The sequence below is a fragment of the Platichthys flesus genome, chromosome 11 (genome assembly GCF_949316205.1).
Source record: "Platichthys flesus chromosome 11, fPlaFle2.1, whole genome shotgun sequence".
Lineage (NCBI taxonomy): Eukaryota > Metazoa > Chordata > Actinopteri > Pleuronectiformes > Pleuronectidae > Platichthys > Platichthys flesus.
The window spans coordinates 26,193,975-26,221,865 of NC_084955.1; the positions used below are offsets into that span (position 1 = coordinate 26,193,975).

General features: G+C 47.8%; 3 protein-coding genes across 5 annotated transcripts; 2 read left to right on the forward strand and 1 right to left on the reverse strand.

Annotated features, from left to right (window-relative positions):
• The first annotated feature begins 1,061 nt into the window (after positions 1 to 1,061).
• zgc:153896 (uncharacterized protein LOC569930 homolog) lies at positions 1,062 to 6,350 on the forward strand. 2 transcript variants are annotated; one of them, XR_009923881.1, is made up of 7 exons: positions 1,062 to 1,331; positions 2,153 to 2,298; positions 2,415 to 3,038; positions 3,682 to 3,904; positions 5,599 to 5,681; positions 5,794 to 5,847; positions 5,916 to 6,350. XR_009923881.1 is itself a non-coding variant. In XM_062400258.1 (6 exons), the coding sequence occupies exons 1-5, from the start codon at positions 1,088 to 1,090 to the stop codon at positions 5,664 to 5,666; spliced, it is 1,305 nt and encodes a 434-aa protein (XP_062256242.1). In that variant the 5' UTR covers positions 1,062 to 1,087; the 3' UTR covers positions 5,667 to 5,681; positions 5,794 to 6,350. The 2 variants fall into 2 exon arrangements, 1 of the variants encoding a protein (XP_062256242.1); XM_062400258.1 differs by having other exon boundaries at positions 5,794 to 6,350.
• A 50-nt stretch (positions 6,351 to 6,400) lies between these two features.
• Positions 6,401 to 27,396, reverse strand: LOC133965610 (sodium bicarbonate cotransporter 3-like). 2 transcript variants are annotated; one of them, XM_062400256.1, is made up of 25 exons: positions 27,221 to 27,396; positions 21,347 to 21,428; positions 20,959 to 21,090; positions 20,741 to 20,879; positions 18,647 to 18,807; positions 18,349 to 18,537; positions 17,505 to 17,614; positions 17,161 to 17,318; positions 16,975 to 17,062; positions 16,754 to 16,900; positions 16,547 to 16,650; positions 16,003 to 16,177; positions 15,677 to 15,810; positions 10,154 to 10,399; positions 9,728 to 9,818; positions 9,326 to 9,487; positions 9,112 to 9,225; positions 8,496 to 8,657; positions 8,162 to 8,413; positions 7,925 to 7,993; positions 7,672 to 7,845; positions 7,467 to 7,598; positions 7,313 to 7,401; positions 7,096 to 7,200; positions 6,401 to 6,945 (listed from the first exon to the last, which is right to left on the reverse strand). In XM_062400256.1, the coding sequence occupies exons 1-25, from the start codon at positions 27,257 to 27,259 to the stop codon at positions 6,864 to 6,866; spliced, it is 3,336 nt and encodes a 1,111-aa protein (XP_062256240.1). In that variant the 5' UTR covers positions 27,260 to 27,396; the 3' UTR covers positions 6,401 to 6,863. The 2 variants fall into 2 exon arrangements, with proteins under 2 accessions (XP_062256240.1, XP_062256241.1); XM_062400257.1 differs by lacking the exons at positions 6,401 to 6,945; positions 7,096 to 7,200; positions 7,313 to 7,401; ... (2 more) ...; positions 7,925 to 7,993; positions 8,162 to 8,413 and having other exon boundaries at positions 8,637 to 8,755.
• Positions 10,741 to 14,994, forward strand: LOC133965612 (uncharacterized). The gene is made up of 8 exons (XM_062400259.1): positions 10,741 to 11,061; positions 11,621 to 11,671; positions 12,004 to 12,132; positions 12,293 to 12,572; positions 13,172 to 13,257; positions 13,634 to 13,684; positions 13,858 to 13,986; positions 14,681 to 14,994. The coding sequence occupies exons 1-8, from the start codon at positions 10,929 to 10,931 to the stop codon at positions 14,962 to 14,964; spliced, it is 1,143 nt and encodes a 380-aa protein (XP_062256243.1). The 5' UTR covers positions 10,741 to 10,928; the 3' UTR covers positions 14,965 to 14,994.
• Positions 27,397 to 27,891: the final 495 nt, after the last annotated feature.

A 27,891-nucleotide genomic window follows, 5' to 3' on the forward strand; every position in this document is an offset into this window, starting at 1 on the left:
CAGGACTAAAACCTCGCGTCACCTGATCAGTTTTTTCTCCATGGCAGTGGAGCTCAAAAACAAGCCCCCTGCATCACACTGACTCTGCTGACCCCCCCCCCACCCACATCATTTATAACTCTATATTACTGGCACTATCACTACAAGTATCCAGTTTGAAGGTCGATGAAGTGTTTGTGATGACGAATGATTCATCTTATCAGTGACGAGTCATTAATAGTCACTGATAATCAGATCATCTGATTAAAACTGAATCTTTGAGCTGATGAAGAGCAGGAGATGAGAGGCTCTTCATCACTTAACCAACATTACATTACATGATGGTTAAGTGGCCTTGACCCCGTCCAGAACCAGCTGGTCCAGGTTCGGTGTCTCCACGTCCTGGTCGTAGTCCCACCTGAAGCCGTCGAAAGAGATCAGCAGCAGCTTGTTGGCGCCCACTGCCTTGCTCGCCGGCTTCCCGGCAGCACTCAGGGCTGCTGCCGGAACGCTCACCTGCTGGTTACTGAGTAACTGGAGAGTAACTGTTGCTAAATATCATACATTACATGATATTTAGCAACAGTTACATTACATGATATTTAGCTGATGCTTTTGTCCAAAGCGACTTACATTTGTAGAACACTCAACATGAGGGGCCATTTAGGGGTTCAGTATCTTGCCAAGGACACTTAGGCATGCAGATGGGATTCGAACCGGTAACCTTCTTGTTGCAGAACACCCGCTCTATCCCCCAGGCCACGCTCTCCCCCACATGAAACATGTAGCTTCAGTTCCAACACCGACTCAACCATCAAGTACTTTTACTTTAAACGATTATTTAGAATTTCTGGAACCAAACACTTGAAGGGCCGGCCCCTCAGGCGACTCATAATGTGACAGGTCAGAGGTCAATTTTATGGCAGAACGTTGACGTTTGAATCTTTAGTACTTTAACGTGTAGCTGAGTATTTGTAACGCAGTACTTGTACTGTTGCTGAGGTCAAGGTGTGCTGGCTCAGCAGATCTCGATCTCTCCAGTTACTCAGTAACCAGCAGGTGAGCGTTCCGCTGCCGCTCCGTTCAGCCGCTCTCACTCGGTCCGACCATGAAGAAGCTGCAGCTGCTCCTGCTCGTCGCAGCAGCCCTGAGTGCTGCCGGGAAGCCGGCGAGCAAGGCAGTGGGCGCCAACAAGCTGCTGCTGATCTCTTTCGACGGCTTCAGGTGGGACTACGACCAGGACGTGGAGACACCGAACCTGGACCAGCTGGTGCTGGACGGGGTCAAGGCCAAATACATCACCCCCCCGATGCTGACCATGACCTCGCCGTCCCACTTCACCACCATCACCGGTAACACAGGCTATCACTAATATCATGATTATTATTAATAATAATAATTATAACTTGTAGAAAGTGAAAACTATGAATGAAAATTGTTTGGAAAAATGTGACTTTATGAGATTATTTAAATCATTCGATTATATTTCTGAATCATTTCACTTAAACTAATGAACTTTTTCACGTTGGATCAACATAGGAATTATTTTCTCCATTGACCTGAACAGAGTCTTTAACTCACACTGCGACTGTTTGATATGAAAAATGAATCATTATCGATATAATCTGACTTTATTATTATTATTATTGATCAACTCCACATTCCAGCTCAACTGCAGCTTCATCATGTGGTTTACACTCTTTGTGTGAATATGAAGAAAACCTCAGTTTGTAACTATATAATAATTCTGCTTCAAATCACTGAGGTAGAAACGACAGCAGCAGCCGCTCTCTGTATAAAGTGCATTATTTATTATCTGTTGAATTAACATTTTTAATAATTCACTGGTGTTTATGTTTCATATTTAATGTTTAATTTGTGTATAAGATTTAAAATCTTTCTGTTGTAATCGCAGATGAAGGTCAGACCAGTGACAGGTGGTCGTATAAAGCTCTGAGCACAAAGGTCACAGGAACAGATCAGGCCCTTTACGACGTGTTTGTGGTTATAATGACATCATAAATAATATTATCTCAGATTTATGGACACATCTATTCACTTCCTGATGGATCTCCAGATTATCTGGAGCTCAGTGAAGAACATGGGAACAGCTTTGTTCTTCTCGTGTTGTCGTTGATTTTAAAACGTGATTGTTTTTGTTTTCCTGCGACAGGTCGGTGGGTGGAGGACCACGAGGTCGTCCACAACATGATGTACGACACCAAGACCAACCTGAAGGTTTCCCACAAAAAGACCCTGACCAGGTCGGAGTGGTGGGACAACGGAGTCCTGCCGTTATGGATCACAGCTCAGAACCAGGTGGGTCATGGAGCCCTCTTCAGGCCACCGGCTCCTGGACCCACCTCAGCCTGAGGAGGAACGTCTGATGGTCCAAGGCCTGATGTCTAAACCGATCTCACGTTGTTTTGTTCTAGGGTCTGAAAACCGCTTCCTTCCACTTCCCAGGAGGGGGCGCCAACTACAGCGGTCAGGCGGTGAACCGGGTGCTGGTGGAGGAGTTCGACCACCCGGACGATAACGAGACCGAGTGGCGTCAGAACGTTGACACGGTGCTGAGGTGGTTCTCTGAGGAGGACTTCCACCTGGTGACGCTGTACTACGGCGAGCCGGACAGCGTGGGCCACGCCAAGGGCCCGGATACCGAGGACAGGAAGAAGATCATCCGACAGATCGACCGCACCATCGGCTATTTGAGGGAGGCCATTGATCGGCATTCCCTGACCGACAGCCTGAACGTCATCATCACCTCCGACCACGGCATGACCACAGTCAAGAAGCGCCCCCTGGTGGAGGAGATCATCCTCAACAAGTACCTGAATTTAATCAAGCTCGCCAGCTTCGAGATCCTGGACTACGGCGGGTTCGGCATCCTGACGCCGCGGCCGGGGAAGGAGCAGGAGGTTTTTGATTCTCTATCCAAAGCACCCAATCTGACGGTCTACCATAAAGACCAGATGCCCGACAGCTTCCATCTTGGCAAGAGCGAGCGGCTGCCTCCCATCGTGGTCGTCGCAGATCTGGGATTCAACCTGAACTCTGTGAGTTTCACCTGAAACCTTCAGTTAGTGTCACGTCCCGTTTTTACCTTCACTGTCTTGATTCTGTTCTACAGAAGATTCCTGATCAGCTTCACTTTCATCTGCCTGGTTCAGGTCCAGGGAAGTTCAGCGTTGAGCTTAATACAAAGATTCACTCAATATTTATAGACTTTGAATAAACAGCTGACCAGCGCTCCCAGGTCTTCAGGTTCTGAGGACTAGGTCCAGGTCTTCAGGTTCTGAGAACTAAGTCCAGTTCTTCAGGTTCTGAGGAATGAGACCAGGTCTTCAAGTTCTGAGGAATGAGACCAGGTCTTCAGGTTCTGAGGACTGGGTCCAGTTCTTCAGGTTCTGAGGACTAGGTCCAGGTCTTCAGGTTCTGAGAACAAAGTCCAGTTCTTCAGGTTCTGAGGAATGAGACCAGGTCTTCCGGTTCTGAGGAATGGGTCCAGTTCTTCAGGTCTTGAGGTCTGGGTCCAGGTCTCTAACCATCATCAGGACAAACACTAAACTGGTCTTATTAAAGACACGTGAAACAGCTTGAGACACTTTGACTTGTTGCAGCTGTGGTTTTGTTCTGGACCACCTCCTCTACTCGTGTCTGTTCTGGTTTTCATTTCCTCATGGGTTTGTTTCCCACCAGAGATTCATCGTGTACGTCAACAAGGGCGATCATGGCTACCACAACGGGGAGATGGACATGAAGACCATCTTCAGGGCGTTCGGTCCCGACTTCAGGAGGAACTTCGTGTCCGAGCCGTTCGACAGCGTCCACATTTACCCTCTGATGTGTAAACTGCTGCAGATCCACCCGGCGCCTCACAACGGGTCCATGAGGGTCACCGAGCCACTGCTGCTGCCCAGTGGTGAGGGGGGGGGGTCCATGAGGGGGGGGGGGACACAACGGGTCCATGAGGGTCACCGAGCCACTTGCTGCTGCTGCCCAGTGGTGAGGGGGGGGGGGGTCCATGAGGGTCACCGAGCCACTTGCCGCTGCCCAGTGGTGGTGGGGGGGGGGGGGGGGTCCATGAGGGGGGGGGGGACACAACGGGTCCATGAGGGTCACCGAGCCACTGCTGCTGCCCAGTGGTGAGGGGGGGGTCCATGAGGGGGGGGGGGGGGGGCACAACGGGTTCATGAGGGTCACCGAGCCACTGCTGCTGCTGCCCAGTGGTGAGGGGGGGGGGGGGTCCATCAGGGTGACCGAGCCGCTGCTGCTGCTGCCCAGTGGTGAGGGGGGGGGGGGGTCCATGAGGGTCACCGAGCCGCTGCTGCTGCCCAGTGGTGAGGGGGGGGGGGGGGACAACGGGTCCATGAGGGTCACCGAGCCGCTGCTGCTGCCCAGTGGTGAGGGGGGGGGGGGACAACGGGTCCATGAGGGTCACCGAGCCGCTGCTGCTGCCCAGTGGTGAGGGGGGGGGGGGGGTCCATGAGGGTCACCGAGCCGCTGCTGCTGCCCAGTGGTGAGGGGGGGGGGGGACAACGGGTCCATGAGGGTCACCGAGCCGCTGCTGCTGCCCAGTGGTGAGGGGGGGGGGGGACAACGGGTCCATGAGGGTCACCGAGCCGCTGCTGCTGCCCAGTGGTGAGGGGGGGGGGGGGACAACAGGTCCATGAGGGTCACCGAGCCGCCGCTGCTGCTGCCCAGTGGTGAGGGGGGGGGGGGACAACGGGTCCATGAGGGTCACCGAGCCGCTGCTGCTGCCCAGTGGTGAGGGGGGGGGGGGGGGACAACGGGTCCATGAGGGTCACCGAGCCGCTGCTGCTGCCCAGTGGTGAGGGGGGGGGGGGGGGACAACGGGTCCATGAGGGTCACCGAGCCACTGCTGCTGCTGCCCAGTGGTGAGGGGGGGGGGTCCATGAGGGTGACCGAGCCACTGCTGCTGCTGCCCAGTGGTGGGGGGGGGGGGGCACAACGGGTCCATGAGGGTCACCGAGCCGCTGCTGCTGCTGCCCAGTGGTGAGGGGGGGGTGAGGGGGGGGGGGGGGGGGGCACAACAGGTCCATGAGGGTCACCGAGCCGCTGCTGCAGCCAATCAGAGAGCCAGGCCTGGGCCAAGCTCTCTGATTGGCTATATGAGTATTTGCAGAACTATCATTATCATGTACTTTGATTGGAGTATGAGCAGGAACACGATGCATTAATGTGAGACCAGTGTTTTGATTCCATTACAAAAGATTGACTCATTAATTATGTACAAATAGAGGAAATAAACTAAAGCGACAGGCAGGAGTTTAATCTGTGAAAACTTTAGTTAATTAACTAAATTCAGTTGTTTGATATTATAATTCAGTTTTTCAAATGTCTGCAGGATATTTCTATTCTTTGTGAAAATACACTACACACACACACTGCAGCAGTATCACACTACCAAGACTGTATAAGAGTACTTCATGTATCAGAGTACTTCATGTATCAGAGTACCATATGTCTCATAGTACTTCATGTCTCAGAGTACTTCATGTATCAGAGTACCATATGTCTCATAGTACTTCATGTATCAGAGTACTATATATCTCAGAGTACTTCATTCATTAACATTTAACTGTTTGTTTGCAGGTGGATCCCAGCTCACAGCTCCAGTGTCTGTCACTCTGCTGCTGCTGGGCATGTTCACTGTGCTGTAACAGGTTCAGGATCAGGTCCAGGGTCAGGTCCAGGATCAGAACCAGGATTAGAACCAGGTCCAGGATCAGATCTGCAGGTCCAGGATCAGAACCAGGATCAGAACCAGAACCAGGATCAGATCTGCAGGTCCAGGGTCAGGTCCAGGATCAGAACCAGGATCAGAACCAGGATTAGAACCAGGTCCAGGATCAGATCTGCAGGTCCAGGATCAGAACCAGGATCAGAACCAGGATTAGAACCAGAACCAGGATCAGATCTGCAGGTCCAGGATCTAGAGGGCTTTAATTTGTTAACCATTATGCTAGTGACATCATCATATCTATCTGAATTATTATTGGTTCATGTTTATAATGTGTTTTTCTATTTGATTAAATGATTTCCTGGTTTATTTGGACACGTTTCAGTCGATAACAGATCAGATGGTAAATAAAAATCTGCATCGCCCCCTGGTGGCTGGCTGCAGCATCGCTCATAAACCTCCTCCATGTTAACAGGTGGGACATGAACAAAACTAAGAAATCAAAGTAGATGTTAAATAAATGTTTCTGTCGTTTCAGTTCTTCTCTGATGTTTGTTCCGGTTTCTGATCAGTTTGGTTTGAATCAGTTATTTCATATAAAAACTAAACGTCATGATTGACAGCTGAGGTCGTCAGTTTGTACATTAAATTATTAATCCTTTTATGACATCTACTGTGACATCATTCTGACACACACACACACAGACACACACACATTTTAAATCACGATGATTTAATCACAGTAAAAACCTGGTTGTGAGTCCGAGCTGCTTCATTAAAGCACAAACACACAACTTCATCATCAAATTTAACTTCAGCTGTTTTCATCAGTCTGGAAAAAAAGTAAGCATCCAATCGGGTCCATGCTGCAGCAGCCAATGACAGAGCAGCAGAGCAGCAGTGCAGCCAATGACAGAGCAGCAGTGAACCACCCAAGGAACATGAGGTCATTTCCAAACGTGGTGGATTTGCTCCGGGGGGCGGAGTCTCCACGATTCACCATAAAACGATGAGAAAATAAAACGTTCACCTTCTTCAGAGAAACCGAGACGAGGAGGAGCCTGATTGGTCCTCTCGTGACCTTTCACCTCGGCTGAGAGAAGTCGGATGAGTCCCATCACTAATGGCAGCCACGCCCCCTCTGTGGCGCCACCTGGTGGTGCAGAGCGTCAGTGGATCAAAGGGACGTCTCTGCGTCCACAACTCTTCGTCCGTCCTCGTCCTCCACGTTTATCTGGACGCTCGGAAACTTCTCCAGACTGAAAACAACGACCAGGGATCACATGATCAGTGTCATGACGACGAGTCCTTCACCTAGCAACCACGTGAAGATCTGTGACATCACGTCATCTTACGTGATGTCATGTGAGTCGACCAATCACAGTGAGTGTCAGCAGCTGATGTTTTACCTGAGGCAGCGTTTCAGACCTCTGATGTCAGAGTTCATGGAAACTGATTTCCAAATCCCGCTTTTGTCCATTTCATGTGAGATGTTCACGTCTGACGGATCCACTCTGCAGACACACACACACACACACACAGACACACACAGACACACACACACACATGACTCTGCTGCCCAGGCTCTGTGCTCACCATGATCAGTGTGTTCTGTTATCGACTCACCGTCCTTTCAGGTTCTTGACCGGGAGCTTTGGAAGCTCTCTGTCGTGAGGCAGGTGGTCGTCCGGCTCTTCCAGCAGCCGCTGAGCCTCCTGGGAAACAGACACAGTGTCAGCGAGGAGCCGCAGGCAGAGAGAGTTCGGTTTGAGCGTCTCACCTCCTTCTCCTTCTTCTTCTTGTCGTCCATCCTCTTCTTCTTGCTCTCTGGGATCAGGTCGTCCAGCCAGCTCAGCTCTCTCTTGGTGAAGACGAAATCCAGAAGCTTCCTGATGAACACCAGAGCCAGAACCTGCCGAGGAGAGGAGGGGAGTCGCTGAGCTCTGGGGATAATAAAAAACAAACCGCGGCTGCGTGTGACTCACCATCATGGGGAAGATGACGGCGGCGGCCGAGGCCTTGATGGTCCAGAGCACGATGAGGCAGGCCAGCTGCACCGCAGTGAAGACGTGGACCTTCCACAGCGGCACGTAGCGCAGGTAGATCAGGTCCGGCTGGTGTTTGGCCGGCATGCCGAACAGTTTGATCCTGTCGAACAGCTGCAAACGGAACCACAGAATGAAAACACAAAACCAAACGGCGACAATGCTGCTGTGGGACAAACAAACAGGAAGTGACCTGGATGCCTTTGAGCGAGGACACGCCCATGTAGAGGAAGACGCCGTACAGGACCGGCATCGGGATGAACTGAGGACAAAAGGAAACGTTCAGCATGAAAAGAATTTCACTCTGTGATGGCTGAGGAGAAACAAATATATATATATATCAAAAACAGAACATTTTAGAATATGGTGTTTCACTTTTTTTCACATTAGAACACAAGGATCAGTGAGGTCACACGAGGGCGCCGGTGACCTTGAGGGCGGAGGTCATGAAGACGGAGCAGCCCATCAGGACAAAGATCATGAAGCCGGTGACTCGCTGCTCTCGAATGCCCAGGAACTTCGGCTGCTCGCCGGGCGCCGCGCACTCCGACTCCAGCTTCAGGCTGTTGACGTGGGAGATGGAGAGCACGGTGGCTGCCACGAACCACGGCAGGCCCATGATGGAGCACACGCCCAGCATCACCGCCACCACCATCAGGTCCAGGTGATAGCCACAGCCTTTCTGCAACCACAGCACACACGTTCAGGAGGGGGAGGGGTCTATCACAGAGAAACCTGTCAGTCTCACCCTCGCTCGTCCTGACCTTCAGCTTGTTCTCCTTCCTGTTAACGATGACTGCGGTGATCTGTTGGTCCATGAAGATGAGGATGGTGCAGAGCAGAGCGGGGACGGCAGCAGCCAGAAGCGTCCACCAGGGGTTCGGTCCCAGCGGCGAGATCAGCCACCCTCGAGTTCTGGACGTGGGCTGAACCAAGACAAAGTGTAGAACCAGGACCATGAGGTTCTGTGTGGAACTAAAGCCTCTGAACGTTCTGCTGCCGTCAGCATCTTTCACTGTCACTGCTGCAACAATCAAGCAATTCATCAATACACAGAGAATTCAGTGAAATGATCGGGAGAATATATATCTATATATCTATATATAGATATATATAGCATGGGAAAATAGATAAATAGATAAGACACTAGAATCTGAGCGGTGATAATCAGTGACTTTCGACCATGAACAAAGTTCCTCGTTCAACCGTCCACAAGCTGCTCGACATCAGGAAACAGAATCTCTGATTAAAAACCTGATGATAAACTCACTTTATGCTCATGCTTCATATTTAACATCAGTTTAATGTGAGTAAACTGTGAAACATGAGAACCAACACGATGCTGTGATGAAACCCAAGTGGCGTGGAGTCGGGCATCACCTCGAAGCGCTCGGGCACGTTGAGCTTCGGTGAAGGAATTCCAACCAGATGATCCACCAGCACCATGATCATGATGGTCAGGAAGACGGCAAAGTCGCTGATGGTCGATCGAACCTGCAAACACAAAGAACCTCCTCGTCAGTTTCCTACCTGCTCGTGATTCAGTTGAACACAGTGGGTGGGAATCCATCTGGGGTCAGCTGACGTGACGCACCTTGGTGGGGAAGTATGTCTTGGTCTTGAACTGCTTGAGACGAGACGAGAGGAGGAAGGTGGTGAAGAAGAGGATGATGGACCAGAAGAGGACGTCGGGGACGTAGGGACCGGTGTGGCTGCAGCCCGAGCCGACAAAGTCCCCGTGAAGACCACGACAGTCCTGGAGACAGAGGGTGGAAGAGTCAAGACATGCAGTTCCCCTCACGTCCACTAGATGCTGCTCATTTCACCAAGTACGTACAAATGAAATGAACCTGGATATCATGATGCCTGTGTGTGTGTGTGTGTGTGTGTGTGTGTGTGTGTGTGTGTGTGTGTGTGTGTGTGTGTGTGTGTGTGTGTGTGTGTGTGTGTGTGTGTGTGTGTGTGTGTGTGTGTGTGTGTGTGTGTCTTCCTGCACCTTCACACTCAGCTGCTCCCACTGGATGTTCTCGGAGGTGAAGTTCTTCTGGACGTCAGCAGAGACGTTGACGGGTCGAGAACAACGACAGCTGCCAAAGACACAAAGTGCTGAGTCATGGTTTTACAGAGATTGACTTTTTATATATATATATATATTTTATACATATAGTTTAATCACTGTGACACTGGTTGTTATGACAACAATTATAGTAGGTGTAATATTATAAGGTATTAATATTCATATTCACCCCAATCAACCAATGTTGACTTTTATCTTGTAATAATCTAATGTCATGATGATGTCATGACCCCAGTGATCACATGAAGCAGAATAATAATCTGATCATCTCTATTATTTGTGGAGACATCTTGGAGAGGGGGACTGTGAGGACACATTGACCTTTGACCTATGCGCCTGTCTCACGTGTAGAGGCTGAGGTTGTCCAGCTGGAGGTCCATGTTGATGGGGAACACGTCCGCCAGGTGGAACAGCTTCTCCAGAGCCTCGTAGATGAAGATGATGCAGATGAGGGAAGCAAACGCCTCCTCGGTGAAGCGAGTGATGTAACGGACCAGAGAGCTGGCGTCGGTGGCGACCAGCAGCAGGCACAGGAAGGACGTCCACAGGCCGATGCTGGTCCTCAGGGACAGGTAGGACAGATCGTAGTCACTGAGGACGCAGGAGAAGACAGGAGGAGTCGCATCAATGCAAACGTTTAGATCATCAGTCACATGATTACATCACAATGACCTACTTTCAAATTCCAGCTTCATGTTGAGCTGCAGATAAGATAACCCTGACTGATGAAGTAACCAATCAGAGAGCAGAAGAACACAGACCTGATCAATACATTACCAATCAGTGGCCACAGAACAAACTTCTACAAGACCAGCTCGAGTTCAGAGGATTCTGATCAATCACATGTTTATAGTTCATGTAAACATGTACTTATATAAAGTCACTGATCCTCTTTATATACAGTCACTGATCATCTGTATATAAAGTCACTGATGGTCTTTATGTGCAGCCGTAGTCAGTTTCATGGATCTTCAGTGTCAAAGGTCACCGACCTCCTGTCAATTACATCAGTGGTCTCCATATCCCTGAGTCAACATGGACTCTGCACAATCTGGGGACATGCGTCTCTATAAGAATCGTCTCACAGCCCGTCTGCTGCAGCTTGAACCCAACAGGTCAAATGTTTCATCAAGTCGCTGCCCTGCTGCTGGTCCTGGTCCTGGCCTGGTCCGGCTCGGCTCAGCCGGTGGACAGCATGGCCGAGCTGAAGAAGGTGCGGGTCGCCCTGGAGGAGCTGAAGGCCGAGAGACAGGGTGAGACTACGTCTGAGGAGCTGCTGCTCTCCTGAACTCTCCAACATGAACCAACACCAGACGTGAATTTACTGAAATCTGTTTTAACTTTTCAGATTCGCTGCAATCAGAGAAATTGAATATTCAGATCAGAGATCGTGTTTTCTTGTCACACTCTTTAGCATCGACATCTATGTTGGTCAATCAATATGAAATGACAGAATAATAATAATCCTCAATTTCTATAATTTGCTAAATCTTCTGTACCATCTGTAACATATTTAGATATTACAAAGAGTTTTGAAATAAATTCATTTTCTACGTTGAATTAATTAAAAAATATAATTTCTATTTTGCAGCTCTCATAACTTTATTTTCTTTCTTGCACTGACAGTACTTGCTTTTTAATTTGCTTCATCTTTCCAACTATTTTTACTAAACTAAATTTGTCATAACCAAACACCAAAGCTTATTCCACGAGTCCACCTCCTGGATTCTGATCCTGAATCTGCTAGTGATGCGTAGATCGAAGTGTGATCATGTGACTAACCTGGACTCTTGCTGCTTCTTACGATAACAGTGATGAGTGATCGTCTGGACACGGCTGAGCGGGAGATGAAGAGAATCCGAGGTGAGAAAGGTCAAAGGTTAGGATTTACTTCAACAGCTTCTTTTAACAGAACTCTGTAAACGACTCTAGCTCCCCCTGGAGGGAATAGTAGTGTGAACAAAAGCTTTTATTAAATGTTTAAATGCTGAAATGATTCACAAAAATAAAACCAATTACGTGGTTTTGTTTTTCCATTGTAAAACGTTCTTTATTTGAACTGTCGTTACTTGTGATGGACATTTTAACGTGTCATGATCTAACTATCAAAACAATAAAAGTTGGATTGATCACATCATGAGCTGAAGCCCTGATACAGTTATTCATATTCACGATTCACCATTTCTTTTGAACAGAAACCCCTAAAGTGGCGTTCGCTGCGTCTCTGGGAGGAAACGGCCTCGTGAAGACGACTTCCGGAAACAAAGACCTCCTGTTCACCGACGTGATGACCAACGTGGGCGGGGCCTACAGCCCAGCCACAGGTGAGACCTCATCAAAGCTGATTCCATCCACTACAGGAGTTCCACAGTGAACCTTCCTGTCTGCGTCTGCACAGGATCAAACCTTCGATAACTTTTATATTTTGCTTGAATCAACTTCACCTTAACACACTCGTCTAAAATTCGCTCAATTTGCCTCCAGGTGCGTTCACGGCCCCGATTCGTGGAGTCTACTACGTCCGCTTCACGGCCAACGCCCCCAGCAGCTTCCCCATGAGCGCAGTGCTCTACAAGAACAGCAACTCCATCCAGCTGATCGCCCACGAGCAGCCGTCCGGCGCAGGCAGCGACACGGCGTCCAACGGCGCCACCTTGCTGCTGGAGCAGGGAGACAAGCTGAAGATGGTGCTGTGGCAGAACACTCAGATCTGGGACAACAGTAACCACCACAGCACCTTCAGTGGCTTCCTGCTGTTCTCCATGTGAGGACCACAGCGACCACCACACTAGCAGAACAAGAAGTCCTTCACATCCAGTATTCACCGAGGGGCAGGTTATCAAACTTAATATGAGTTGTGACCACAGGATCGCTTCAGTGTTTGAGTGGATGTCAGATCTCCCGGGACTCAGACCGCCGGTGGTTCTGGTTTTCACAGACAGCAGTTAAAGGTCCAGAGGGTCAGATTCAGCTCTTATGACCAAAAGCTCTCCTGAAACCTTCTTCTAAATCAAATCAAAGTTTATTGTCACATGCTCCAATGACAGCGTCATCGAGCAGTGAAATTCTTATGACATGGCAGCAAACATCTACGCAGTAGGCGACTTTTCAAAATGAAATAAAATCACATGCTATGTAACATAACATATAACATAACATTGTAACATATAACATATAACAGTCAAGTGAATATTAAATTAAGTAATATGAATATATGTATAACATATAACAGTCAAATTAAAGTCAGAGTTGGGAGGTTTCATCATTAGGACAGTTCTCTGTGTATCACCAGAACATTAATGTCACCAGCAGCAACATTAATCCCAGACTAAGATGGACTTCCTTCTCTTTTGCGTGTTGAAGGGAGGACAGCCCTCCAACAGAGGGCGCTGAAGACCAGCTGAAGACCTTCCAGGCTTCACTGAAACAGCTTCAGGCTGAAAACTCAGGTAGGACTCACTGGTCACTGTGATTCCACTCATTCCCTCATTGCTTTGGTTTAATTGCACCTTGAATATTGAATATTCTGCTGATTTTGATAAATCACAGGTTCCCTTCGTCTGTCACAGGGAATATGTTTTTGATCAGCTGTAAATCCTGTTCTCGTCTTCTTTCTTTTCTTCACTGTGCAGCTTCATAATGTGATAAGACAGATTCTTGTTTTGCATTTGGTTGCGGTAACGTCATAGGAGCGTTTCCTTTTCTGACTGAGATCAACATGCTTCTATATATTTTATATTTTAAGTAAAAGATTTAAAAGCAAAAATAATAAAATGACTTGAATTTCTCATCTTAATCCACTGATGAGTGTGTGTTTGTCTCCAGGCATCAGAGAGCGACTGGAGGCCACCGAGCAGGAGCTGAAGGCTGCGAGAGGTCGGACACTTCTCATTAAACCAGAGTCCACGTTCACTTTATCTTCTATAGCACACAAATATATATATATATATATATATATATATATATATGTATATATGGTGATATTTTTTCAAAAAAATGTTATCTTAAATAAATATCCATGACAGGAAAAACATGATTGTTTCCTTCAGAAGTACCAAAGGTGGCGTTTGCAGTTTCTCTGGGAGGATCCGGTCTTCAGAAGACGACGTCAGGAAGAAGGACGCTCATCTACAAAGACGTCCTGACCAACATCGGACAAGCGTACAACCCTGAGACCGGTCAGTGAACACACACTAACACAACGTATTACTGCCAACACAACTTCAGATGTAGATGTGTTTTAACAACACAGCAACTTCAGGTTGGATTCAGAGAAGTGATGAACTGATAAATCTCATGATTCATATTTCACACGTCGTTGCTCAGGAGGCCGATAAACAAGTTGTGGTTTCAGAGACATTCTTTTAGATGAGAAGAATTTGTCCATAAAACATTTAGTGCAACAGAATAATCCGCCAGTTGAGTCCACAGAGCTATTTCATCCTTCCCTATCTAAGAGCTTTGAAAAGCACTATCTAAATGCAATATATTATTATTAAACAAATCAATAAATAAATAATAATAATAATTTTACTTTTAACCAGTTTGCTTTGAGTTTTCAGTTTGTGAAATTCTTACAAAAACGTGAAACTTCCTGAATCATCCTACGTTTATATAAACAACATTTAGTTACTACTCTGAAAGTAAAGTTAACATTTTGAATCTTTTCTCTGACCAGGTTCCTGTTTCACACAATGTTTTAATCTTGTGAATCAGAGTGAACTTCCTGTTGGTTCCTGTTCATCTGATCTCTTTGGTTTTTGTGTTCATAGATTTCATAACAACAACAGAACGGTTTTGTTTTTCTTGTGCTCCGGGTATTTTGTCCCTCCTCAGCTGCCGTACCTATGTTTATAACTCCTCCTCTTCCAGGTTTGTTCACGGCCCCGATTCGTGGAGTCTACTACGTCCGCTTCACGGCCAACGCCCCCAGCGACTTCCCCATGAGCGCAGTGCTCTACAAGAACGGTGCTTCCATCCAGCTGATCGCCCACGAGCAGCCGTCCGGTGAAGGCAGCGACACGGCGTCCAACGGCGCCACCTTGCTGCTGGAGCAGGGAGACAAGCTGTCCATGGTGCTGTGGCAGAACACTCAGATCTGGGACAACAGTAACCACCACAGCACCTTCAGCGGCTTCCTGCTGTTCTCCATGTGAGGACCACACACAATATGGAACCAGATCCAGTCGTCCAATCATCTTTGACGCGGACGTTTGATTTGAACTTTGTTCCAATAAATTCTGCCTTTTAAATCTTTCAAACTCTGAGACTGTTTTTCTTTAAATTAAATGACTTCCTGAAATCCAAAGTGGTAGAATTAAATGTCAAGTGTCTGATGAGAAAAGATTTCTCAGAAAGAATCAATTTGATTTAAAGACTCAAACTTCTTGGAAATGGAGGAGGTTCAAGAAAAAAGGGTTTTATGTAAGTCCTATAAAAGATATTTCATTATTCATTTCATCAAAAAAAAATTCTGTAATCCTCAAACAAAAAAAGCTAAAACGCAGGATTTCTCTGAAGCCAATTTAACAGCTGATTTACTGACACCAGCAAATACAGCAACGCTCTGATTGAGAAGCAATGAAATAATCAATAAATACAAAATAAAAGTGTGTCAGACAAATATATATTCAAATGTGTCAGCCCAAAGTTTAGATACTAAAGAATCTGAAAGTTTTCTGACCGATGATTGTGGGAGAACAGAAAAGAATCTGATGTGGTTTCCTCTGATCCATCACTTTATTCTTTACATCTCTAGTCTCTAGTAAACCTGAACTCAGTGATGCAGATTGAATTCACTGGCACGGTGATCACTGACTGAGGGTCGGGGGACAGCGCCCCCTGCTGGTCGGCTTCTTAACCACTCACCTGCAGAACTTGAAGAGGATCTTCTCAAAGACCAGAACTGGACCAGTGCTTCCCAGGATGGTGAGAGGCTGACCAGCAAACAGAGAGTAGGCCACGCCCGTCAGAGACGCCCCCAACAGGGACTCTATGGCACTCTACCAGAGAGAGAGAGAGGGGGGGAGGGAGAGAGAGACATCATATTTGAGAACATCTTCTTTTGATGAAGATGTTCATGTTTCTAAATGAGGAATTTTAAAAATGGTTTTGAATGCAGAGATGAAACTCTCTCATTAGCCTCCTCTTATTGTGAACATATGAATGTCCTGTCCTCCATCACTGCTGCTCACTATGTTTCCTTTGGTGGCTTCGCCCAGCAGCCCTCCGAACGTGATGACGGGCGACATGCAGGCGCAGTAGAGGAAGAGCACGGACGCCAGGCACTGCAGGCTGACTGCGTCTCGGGCGTCGCTCCACAGGAACGGAGCTTTCCTCCGAACGTCGCTCACCAAACCACCGAAGACCCTGAAGAAGAAGACCTCACTGAAACACTCAGGATTTGTGGTGATCACAAGCTTCTCTCCAATAAACAGCTCAGTGCGGCAAAATGTCTTTTGATTAACTCCTTACTTTTCAGTTCAACTCTTTTAATAAGGTTTGATTTCATCTGGTCAACAAGATATTGAATTAACGATATAAATCTGAGACTTGGACCTGACAGTGATAAATCCATTAGAGTTGAAAGTAGGAAACAAGTTTTAAATTTGACCTGAGAAAATAAACAGGTTACTTTAAAGATTTATGAAATGAGTTAGATTAATCATCAGGAGTATTTTGTGGATATTGTTGATATAAATGCTCAGAGTTTGTCAGTCAGCTGTTAAGTGGACAAACCTCCCCGTCCTCTGCAGCTCTGGTCCACTCTGATGCTCCGCCTCCTTCGCTGTGTCAGAGCTGTGGGCGGAGCCATTGGGAAGCAACAGCATCTTCCTCTTCTCCTGCGGGGACAGAGGACAGACATGACCTCGGGAGAGACCCGCTGGACCTTCTGTGGGTCAGCACTGTGGGTCAGTGGGTCAGTGCGGGGGGGGGGGGTCTTACCTGAGACGGGACGCTCTTCGGGGGATCGATGCGGATGCTCGGGTCCCATTCCCCAGGCGGCAGCACCGTCACCTGATCCAGGAACTCGTCGATGCCGGACAGCAGGTCGTTCCGGTCCTTCGCTCTGTAGGCGACGTCGTGGAAAACCTGAAGAAAAGAGATGAAAGGGTCAAAGGGACGTCTGGAATCTCCTGGTCCAAACCGTTTCTTCGTCTTCCTACCTCGTCCGTCATCAGGGTGCCGATGGATCGTCCGATCTCGTGGTACTGAGGACCTTTTCCAAACGGGCCGAGCAGCAGGAAGAGAAACCTGAGCAGAGGACGGTCAAACAACACAATCAATCCGACCTTTGACCCCTGCATCCTCGATGAGGACATTCAGAGGACGTTCAGACATGGAACCAGTACCTGGTTGGCACTGGGACCTCGGTGAGACCAGTCAGCAGCACAGCAGGAGACAAGCGAACAAACGCAATGATCGGCCGCTGCAGGAAGTCGACTTCGCCCACCAGGACGTTGGAGGCCTCGGCGCCGGGAGGAATCTTCCTCATGAAGTTCATATCGACCTGAAACACGAGGAGCCACATGACTGACGGGTTCACACCGAGCCTGTAGTTCATTCTGCAGCCTGCAGGGGGTGTGAACGATCCCCCCATCACTTCATGTTGTGAACAGACACTTAAATATGAGGAATCAAACATGCGACGTCTTGGCTGGCCCTCCATGAAGGTTTGTGTTGAACAGGTGGTCACCTTGGAGAAGCCCACCGCGCTGTCTTCCCGGCTGCCTCCACTGAGGCGACTCTCGCCGGTTTTGCCGTGGTCGAGGTTTCCGGGCGCCGACGGAGGAGACGTCAGCTGATCTGCAAAACATGAAGACTCAGTCAGACACGGTGTCGGAGGCATTAATACGACCAGGACACATGTCCACACAAAACCAATGACGGGTCACATCTTGCAAAAACAAAGATTTACAAATAGATCATTTATTAACAAGTGAGGGAACTTTAGTACAGACTTAAATAAATAGTCAAATAAACTGTAAATTAACACAAAAAGCAGGTTAAATATTGATGAATATTAATGTTGTGATGTGTGTAAAGTGTGTGTTTATGTTGTGTGAAATCCAACAACCATCACACACATCAGTGACAGAGTCTTTCTGCCACTAAGGATTTTATGCTTCTAGTTTTCTGTGTATTAAGGCTGCAGCTCTGAGATCGTCTGATTGGTGTCTGCTCATCTCCCTGTGTGTGTGTCGGTGTGTGTGTCTGTGTGTGTCTTTGTGTGTGTGTGAGCGTAGCTGAAGCTGCTGATTTAAACCACATGACTGCAGAAGAGATGCACTTCAGCCGGAGGAACAGACACGTGTTACGCACGCACGCACACACACACACACACACACACACACACACACACACACACACACACACACACACACACACACACACACACACACACACACACACACACACACACACACACACACACACACACACACACACACACACACACACACACACACACACACACACACACACACACACACACACACACACACACTGTGGTTCTGGACTTGAGGACGTCCTGGTCTCACCGGGACGTTCCAGCAGGTGGGGGTCGGAGGCTTTCTTTCCGATGTCGGTGAAGGATCGAACCAGTGGGATCCGGTTGCTCAGCTTCTTCTCACTCTGGTGCTGGTGACGTCTCAGCACGGCTTCCTTCACCTTCTCCCGAGCGCCGTCCTCCAGCTGCCCCGACGCCAGCATGCTGTCAATCACCATGTCTGCAGAGAGCGGGACATGAGACACACCGGAAGAACCACACGTAGTGACCCCTGACCCTGACCCCAGACCCTGACCCCGACCCTGACCCCGACCCTGACCCTGACTGACCTGCGATGTCCTCGATGGAGTCGGCTCTCATGTCCAGCAGCACTGTTCCCTTCATGATGCAGGAACGCAGCTCGAACAGACTGTGCAGCGTGAGCGTCGCCACGTAGGGTTTGCTCCATCGCTCCCCGCCATCCTCCACGTCCTCCTCAAACTTCAACCACCTGATCACACACACACACACACACACACACACACACACACACACACACAGACAGACAGACAGACAGACAGACAGACAGACAGACAGACAGACAGACAGACAGACAGACAGACAGACAGACAGACAGACAGACAGACAGACAGACAGACAGACAGACAGACAGACAGACAGACAGACAGACAGACAGACAGACAGACAGACAGACAGACAGACAGACAGACAGACAGACAGACAGACAGACAGACAGACAGACAGACAGACAGACAGACAGACAGACAGACAGACAGACAGACAGACAGACAGACAGACAGACAGACAGACAGACAGACAGACAGACAGACAGACAGACAGACAGACAGACAGACAGACAGACAGACAGACAGACAGACAGACAGACAGACAGACAGACAGACAGACAGACAGACAGACAGACAGACAGACAGACAGACAGACAGACAGACAGACAGACAGACAGACAGACAGACAGACAGACAGACAGACAGACAGACAGACAGACAGACAGACAGACAGACAGACAGACAGACAGACAGACAGACAGACAGACAGACAGACAGACAGACAGACAGACAGACAGACAGACAGACAGACAGACAGACAGACAGACAGACAGACAGACAGACAGACAGACAGACAGACAGACAGACAGACAGACAGACAGACAGACAGACAGACAGACAGACAGACAGACAGACAGACAGACAGACAGACAGACAGACAGACAGACAGACAGACAGACAGACAGACAGACAGACAGACAGACAGACAGACAGACAGACAGACAGACAGACAGACAGACAGACAGACAGACAGACAGACAGACAGACAGACAGACAGACAGACAGACAGACAGACAGACAGACAGACAGACAGACAGACAGACAGACAGACAGACAGACAGACAGACAGACAGACAGACAGACAGACAGACAGACAGACAGACAGACAGACAGACAGACAGACAGACAGACAGACAGACAGACAGACAGACAGACAGACAGACAGACAGACAGACAGACAGACAGACAGACAGACAGACAGACAGACAGACAGACAGACAGACAGACAGACAGACAGACAGACAGACAGACAGACAGACAGACAGACAGACAGACAGACAGACAGACAGACAGACAGACAGACAGACAGACAGACAGACAGACAGACAGACAGACAGACAGACAGACAGACAGACAGACAGACAGACAGACAGACAGACAGACAGACAGACAGACAGACAGACAGACAGACAGACAGACAGACAGACAGACAGACAGACAGACAGACAGACAGACAGACAGACAGACAGACAGACAGACAGACAGACAGACAGACAGACAGACAGACAGACAGACAGACAGACAGACAGACAGACAGACAGACAGACAGACAGACAGACAGACAGACAGACAGACAGACAGACAGACAGACAGACAGACAGACAGACAGACAGACAGACAGACAGACAGACAGACAGACAGACAGACAGACAGACAGACAGACAGACAGACAGACAGACAGACAGACAGACAGACAGACAGACAGACAGACAGACAGACAGACAGACAGACACACACACACACACACACACACACACACACACACACACACACACACACACACACACACACACACACACACACACACACACACACACACACACACACACACACACACACACACACACACACACACACACACACACACACACACACACACACACACACACACACACACACACACACACACACACACACACACACACACACACACACACACACACACACACACACACACACACACACACACACACACACACACACACACACACACACACACACACACACACACACACACGTTGGAGGCTTGTTGACCTGAACTGGGTGGCGGTAGATGACTTGGGGGCGTGTCCTCACCGTGCCGTCTCCTTCCACTCCTGCAGCTCTCCGTCCCTGAAGACCAGCTCGTCCAGCTCGGTGAACAGGTCGTGGGGAACGTGTTCCTCGTCCTCGTCCTCCGTCCCCAGGAGGAACTGGACTCTCTGTGATGGAGTGTCTGCGGAGACAAGTCCCGCTCGTCATCGAGTCACACTTCATATTTTGATCATTTGAGAGAGAGAGAGTCAGGGCCGGACCGTTTGTGGGCGAGTCCCGTCCGTCCTCCGGTTCACGGCGTCTCCGGTGGTGTCTGTGTCCTCTGTGACGGTGACGCCTCCGGCTCTGTCGGCCCAGAGGGACGTGAAGCCCGACGTACACCGCCCTGTGACCTGACGGAGAAAATCACTGACACTGTGAAAAGGAAATTTACACAAAATGAATCATACAAGATCAGAATGTGTCATTTCTCTAACCTTGTTTTAAAACACCATATCTCATGTTAAAGTAATTTAAACTATGAACTTTATTGTTTCGTTTTCGTTACACAAAGAGTTGATGCTGCAGATCAACACAACACAAACAACACAACACATCCTCCGTCTGAATCTCCTCGTTTCCTTCTGAGAGAAACTGAGACGGACTCACTCTCCAGCTCCTCTGTCTCAAAGTTGGTGTGGAGGGTGGAGCTCGTCTTCCCCTGGTCCAGCACCGCCTCCTCATCGTTCCCCTGCAACACACACACACACACACACACACACACACACACACAAGATGAACCCCACTGTCCTCTGCAGGTAGAACTGACACCTGCAGCTTCTCCCTCAGGTTCCAGCACCACAGCCGCTGATGACACTGGTTGATGTGATATGAGGGACACACTGGATTAATATCTCACATGGGATATTCAATAGTAGATTGATCGTTTTGATTAATCATAGTTGATCTATAATAAAAGATTCTAGGTTTAAATAAAGTGAAGATGTGAGATAATAATTCAATGTCAACGTGTTCCTGTTTGTGTACTTTATTAAACTGTTCAACTGCCACATTTCCTCAGATGAGTCATGAAGATGATTCAAAATCATCACTTCCTCTAAACCCAGTCACTGGTAGTGTGAAGCCATTTGGGCCCCGCCCCCGACCACTAACTCCACCCACTGTAAGAGCAGGTCGAACCCGCGACCTCTGGCACAAAGAGGAAACCTCTGTGGCAGTGAACTCCCCACAGGCTGAGAAGAGTCAACAGTGGTGTGTGGATCTGAGATGGTCCAGGTTCTGAGACCGGAGCCTCGGCTACGAGTCCTGGGTTCAGAGTGTGTTGCTTCACTGAGCGGAGAAACCAGTGAGTCTGAAACACAGCAGGTTAAAGAACCTAGGGTTAGGGTCAGATGATGGACTGATGGACAAACACAAACTCAGCCAAACAAAACTGACCCGACCCCGAACTGACAAGACTCTGAACTGTCAGTGTCTCCACTCTGACCCTTACAGGTCTAAACCAACAAGTCCAGAGTCTAGAACAAGTTCCAGAGTCTACACCAACAAGTCCAGAGACTAGAACAAGTTCCAGGTCTAAACCATAAAGTCCAGAGTCTAGACCAAGTTCCAGGTCTAAACCATCAAGTCCAGAGACTAGAACAAGTTCCAGGTCTAAACCATAAAGTCCAGAGTCTAGACCAAGTTCCAGGTCTAAACCATCAAGTCCAGAGACTAGAACAAGTTCCAGGTCTAAACCATCAAGTCCAGAGACTAGAACAAGTTCCAGGTCTAAACCAACAAGTCCAGAGTCTAGAACAAGTTCCAGGTCTAAACCATCAAGTCCAGAGACTAGAACAAGTTCCAGGTCTAAACCATAAAGTCCAGAGTCTAGACCAAGTTCCAGGTCTAAACCATCAAGTCCAGAGACTAGACCAAGTTCCAGGTCTAAACCAACAAGTCCAGAGTCTAGAACATGTTCCAGGTCTAAACCAACAAGTCCAGAGACTAGAACAAGTTCCAGGTCTAAACCATCAAGTCCAGAGACTAGAACAAGTTCCAGGTCTAAACCAACAAGTCCAGAGTCTAGACCAAGTTCCAGGTCTAAACCATCAAGTCCAGAGTCTAGACCAAGTTCCAGGTCTAAACCAACAAGTCCAGAGTCTAGAACATGTTCCAGAGTCTACACCAACAAGTCAATCAAGACCAACATGTCCCAATTCAAAAAAGACATTCAGGTCAAGAGCTCCCAATTTAAGAAGCCACATCAGGACCAACAAAACCTGAGTCAAAACCAAAAGGTTTCAAGTCAAGACCAGTGACCTTCCAGACCAACAAGCTCCAAGAGAAAGACCAGAGTCTCATATCAAGACTCACAAAGAAGCCCTGAGGCTAAGTCCCAGAGCAAGTCCAACAGGTTCCGAGTCAACTCAACCAGATAAAGTCCAGTTCTTCACATTGGATTCCACAGTGATCTCTTGGATCGGGCACATTAGCACTAGGTTCTACAACAAACCTATAGTTCATATTTTCTGATCTCTTTTCCTTCAACCTGTGACTCGCTCTGTTGTTCCGTACACTCCCGTTCTCTTCTGACCTTTGACCTTCCTCCCTGGCTGCTCTTTAATTCAGCTGGTGTGGGAAACGGACTCTCCTGCTGACTGGGAGTCTTTGTGTCTCAACATCTGGACCTAACAGACGTAGAAGTAGGATAAATGAAATAAGAGGGGGGGGGGGGGGGGGCACTGGTGTTTCTCTGACTGTAGAGATGGAACATTAACAAGTTTAACATTTTAGTTTGAAAATGACAAATGTATTACTACTTTGGAACAACAGAAGCTCAGAACCAGTTCTTTTCCACTCAGCTCATGAATTCTAATGAGAAGCAACAACAAGCTGCAACACGAGCACAGAGCACATATCCAGAGAAACACATGACAGGGTTTACACGCTTCTGTTTCAGACCCACTGCTCTGGGCTCCGACACCACAAATCAAATGACCGAGTACACAACTCTGCCAGCGGCGCAGAGAAGAACAAGACACACAGTTAATGTCGTCTGACAAATATTCACTTTACAACTGAGCATCGCCACTGACTGGACTAAACGATTTGATCCCATTCACAAGCTCTCGTTTCATTTCAATATCGATTCAGATATTTCAGGGCACGTTGAAATTTGAGTTGGGTATGAACAACACTTTCAGAAACAATACTACGGTGGGCCGGACATATGATCAATTGTCCCAGAAATGATTGTGATTAATAATATTATAGTCCTAATTTTGAAACCATTTCATATCACTGATAATTTATGGTTTAACTGTAAATACCGATCAGACGATATCTGTGTCAACATAATAAGTAGTGATTGTGTTTGTCATGTGTTGGCTGTTCGCCTGCAGCCGATCTTCTTTATCCCATGATCCAACAGATGCAGCCCCCCCCTGCAGCCGCCACAGCAACAAGGAAGTGGCTGAGAACAGCTGGACTGTGTCAACAGCTGCACAACAACACAAACCACACACAGTGTTTCTGGAGCTCACATTCATTAACTTTAGCTTTTGATTATTTCTATTAGTTTAATTTATCCAATTTATTTTTCCATCTTTATTCATAGTGTGTGGTCAGTTATCCAAATCTGTCAAACATCACAAGTTGACATCAACCTGACAGAGTACAGTCGCACACACAGTCGCACACACAGACCCACACACAGACCCACACACAGACCCACACACAGACCCACACACAGACCCACACACACTAGATAACAAGGATAATCAGCACTGCCTGTTGTTTCCCTGCAGACCGACAGGATCCGGTGTCACAGTCCACCAGAGAGTCAGCTGACGTCAACACAACCCCCCCGAGACGACTCGACAGCACTCACTGTACACAACGACAGTGTGTGTGTGTGTTGACACAGCATTAAACAGCTTGTTGTAATGTTAGTCCCTATGTTTCTACAGAGTAACACCATCTGTCAATCAAACACTGTGGTCATCACAGTCGTCAATCATTCAGACCTCTGACCTGAGTCTGACCAGCAGTGGATCACATGACCTCTGACCTGAGTCTGACCAGCAGTGGATCACATGACCTCTGACCTGAGTCTGACCAGCAGTGGATCACATGACCTCTGACCTGAGTCTGACCAGCAGTGGATCACATGACCTCTGACCTGAGTCTGACCAGCAGTGGATCACATGACCTCTGGTTCAAACAGCCTAAAGAATGAACATAGTAGTAATACTGTTATTGTAGAGCTGAGCTGCCAAAGGAAACAACACACTAACACACTGACCACACACTGACAACACATTGACCACACACTGACCACACACTGACAACACACTGACCACACACTGACCACACACTAACACACTGACAACACACTGACCACACACTGACGGCGTCTGAAGTGGGCGTGTTATTAGTTAATGGCAGCATCAGTAACTTTATGCACAGTACTCCAGAGTACTACAATACTCCACAGTACCACAGTACTCCACAGAAGTTCAAATGCACCAATTGAACGTCCTCGTGGTTCAAACATGTCGCCGGAGGTGAAGACTGCAGCGGCTTCCTCTTCCTCTTCCTCTTCTCTTGTTTAATTCTGTCTCTACTTCCTGTGATTGGTCCAAAAGTCCAAACTCTCCAACTAAGTGTTTTCACTGCAAACCAACAGAACCAGGTTCAGTTTGATCCAGACCCAGGACTCCTCTTCTGCTGTGAGGAACCGTTCACACCTGATGTTCAGCTTCACACTGACCTGCAGCTCTGACCCAGGTGTGAACGAGTCCTAGAGGACGGATCCTTCAACTCACTGACGTTTCTGTTTCCTGTGAAGGTCGATGGTGTCTCCTCACGCTTGGTGAGGGTCATGGACTGAGGAAGCTCCAGATTGTTAAATCCTAGGAGACTGTGATAAGTGAATGTGGACTTTACAAATACAATTTGATTGATTGATTGAAAAAGCCCTAAAGGTTTGAGGATGTCTATAGAGAAACACAAACTCACTGAGTCCAGGTTTCACTTTTTCTTTCATCTGCCAAAAGCTGATGAAAAGGAACCTGCAGTTGTTTCCTTCCTGTTGATCTGGATCGAGCCGTGTGAGTGGTTCTGCTGCGGCTGCAGTTCAGACTGGAGCTGGTTCTGAAGCCTCTGGCCTTTCAGAACCAGCAGTGTGGAGCTGAGTCCTGTCACAACAGGTCCAGAGGCTCGGTCTGTTCCTCCAGTGAACCTCCTCACCTCAGCTCACAAACCACTGGCTCAGATTATACTGTATATATATATATAGAAGTACTGTATATAGTAATATAGAGTGTAAGGCTGCACAGACACAAAGTGTCAACAACACTCAAACATTATTTATTTCACCTACTTTGATAAGAACAACAGACAAATAATAAAAGTACGAACTGACCGCTCCAATAAACTTATGTTTTCATTTCCTTGACTTCAGTGACGGAAGGTAACGAAGTACATTTACTAAAGTACTTTCTGATACTTTATTAGTTTTACTCCACTTACTCTTTTTTTTACCTTCACTGACATCATGGACATTATTTATTAGTGATAAATTCTATCAAGTTCTTATAGAATATATATATATAATTGAAACGTATGTTTACACTTAAAAAACAAAAAGTAAACATCTTAAACTACTAATGTTTGAAAAGGACTGTAAATGAGTTTGGATCTGTTGTAAGTAACTAATCAATTATACGCTTTTCCGAGTAAGAGCCCAGCGAACTGTTACACTTTAATTTGACGAGTTTCCATGAAAAGTTTTCACAAGTTTGATTCCTGACTCGTGTCAGCGGTGACAGCGGAGCGGCCTCTGAGACGAGGAAATCAAACCTCAGCAGGTTTAGCTCTAGGACTGCAGAGGTCAGAGGTCAGCCCAAGAACCGGGTCATTAGAGCAAGTGGCGGCTCTGTGCCTTGCTCGTGGGCTCTGGTCCACCTCACCAAACTCCATTCATTTAAAGCATCATTTAACGCATCTCTGCTCCGCGTCTGAATTCAACTGTGCAAACACACTTTCCACACAGTTCGCCACAATCACCAGAAATCAGACCCGCATTCTGCACGTGCACGAGGGCGACACACACACAGTGATTTACAGGGAGGGGCCACACGCACTGAGAGGGGGGGCGTCTGGGCTGAGGGAGTAACAGCAGTTGAACAGAACAGCAGAGACATTAGGATAAAGACTCGAGTTTGAAGGATGCTCTTTAACCCGAATGATAGAACAGGTCGGTCCGGGTCAGAGCCAGCTCTCAGGACCGTTGGATAACCTCCACCGGGTTCACGGGACTCCGACAACCGACCACCACGGACCCGGACGGACGAGTTCCGGGAAGTTTGCTCATCAGCATCATCACTTCCTGGCAGCAGCGTGCTTCGTTCAAGAGGCACAGACAGAGGCACAGACAGAGGGACAGACAAGGGACCCCCCCCGGAGCTCGCGGGGCCAACAGGCGCCATGTCCGGCTCGACTCCGCGGAGCGTCCCGCTGTCTGTCGGTCGAACTTACCGCCGTGAGGAGCGGTCTCATCTGTTCCTCTTCCTCCATCTGCTCCTCCTCCTCTTCCTCTGCGTCCCGGAGCAGCTGATCGCCTCCTCCTCCTCCTCTTCTTCTTCTTCTTCTTCTTCTTCTTCTTTCTCCTCCTCCTCTTCCTCACTCAGCTTCTCCTTCTTCACTAACCTCTGGAAGCTATTAACTCCAGATGTCCCGCCCCTCTCTGATTGACAGTGGCTGCCTAATTTCCACCAATCACCGACGGAGATTGAGGAGTAGGCGGAGTCATGAAAGTTTTTCACGGTCAGTTTAACTTTATAAAATCACAGATTTAACTCTGAGCAGTTTATATATCGACACATTTCACATCATATTAACATCAGATATTGTTCTATCTTTAATTCTCCTTTTTTAATAGAAATATAACATTTAAAGTTCTTACATGTCAATAATAAGAACTTTATATGTACTTTTTAAAGCAGCTGAATCACAAATAAGAAATTATTCTGAGAGATCAGTGGAAATGTTTGTGATAACAAATTCCAGACCCGCTTCTGCATCAAATTGAATTTTGTTCTTTCCTTTCAGAAGTTTGTATGGAATCATGTAAACTAACAGATACACAAACAAAGGCAGATGGAAACACAACCTTCTAGTTGGAGATTAGATTAGATTAGATTTCTTTA

Coding starts and splice junctions, on each gene's coding strand:
- LOC133965612 (XM_062400259.1), top strand. CDS start 10,929: ATGTTTCATCAAGTCGCTGCCCTGCTGCTGGTCCTGGTCCTGGCCTGG. Junction 11,062..11,620: donor GCTGAAGGCCGAGAGACAGG/GTGAGACTACGT, acceptor TTACGATAACAG/TGATGAGTGATCGTCTGGAC. Junction 13,258..13,633: donor GCTTCAGGCTGAAAACTCAG/GTAGGACTCACT, acceptor GTTTGTCTCCAG/GCATCAGAGAGCGACTGGAG.
- LOC133965610 (XM_062400256.1), bottom strand. CDS start 27,259: ATGGAGGAAGAGGAACAGATGAGACCGCTCCTCACGGCG. Junction 9,819..10,153: donor GACAACCTCAGCCTCTACAC/GTGAGACAGGCG, acceptor TGTCTTTGGCAG/CTGTCGTTGTTCTCGACCCG. Junction 8,414..8,495: donor GGAAGGAGAACAAGCTGAAG/GTCAGGACGAGC, acceptor CTGTGGTTGCAG/AAAGGCTGTGGCTATCACCT.
- zgc:153896 (XM_062400258.1), top strand. CDS start 1,088: ATGAAGAAGCTGCAGCTGCTCCTGCTCGTCGCAGCAGCCCTGAGTGCT. Junction 1,332..2,152: donor CCACTTCACCACCATCACCG/GTAACACAGGCT, acceptor TTCCTGCGACAG/GTCGGTGGGTGGAGGACCAC. Junction 3,039..3,681: donor TGGGATTCAACCTGAACTCT/GTGAGTTTCACC, acceptor GTTTCCCACCAG/AGATTCATCGTGTACGTCAA.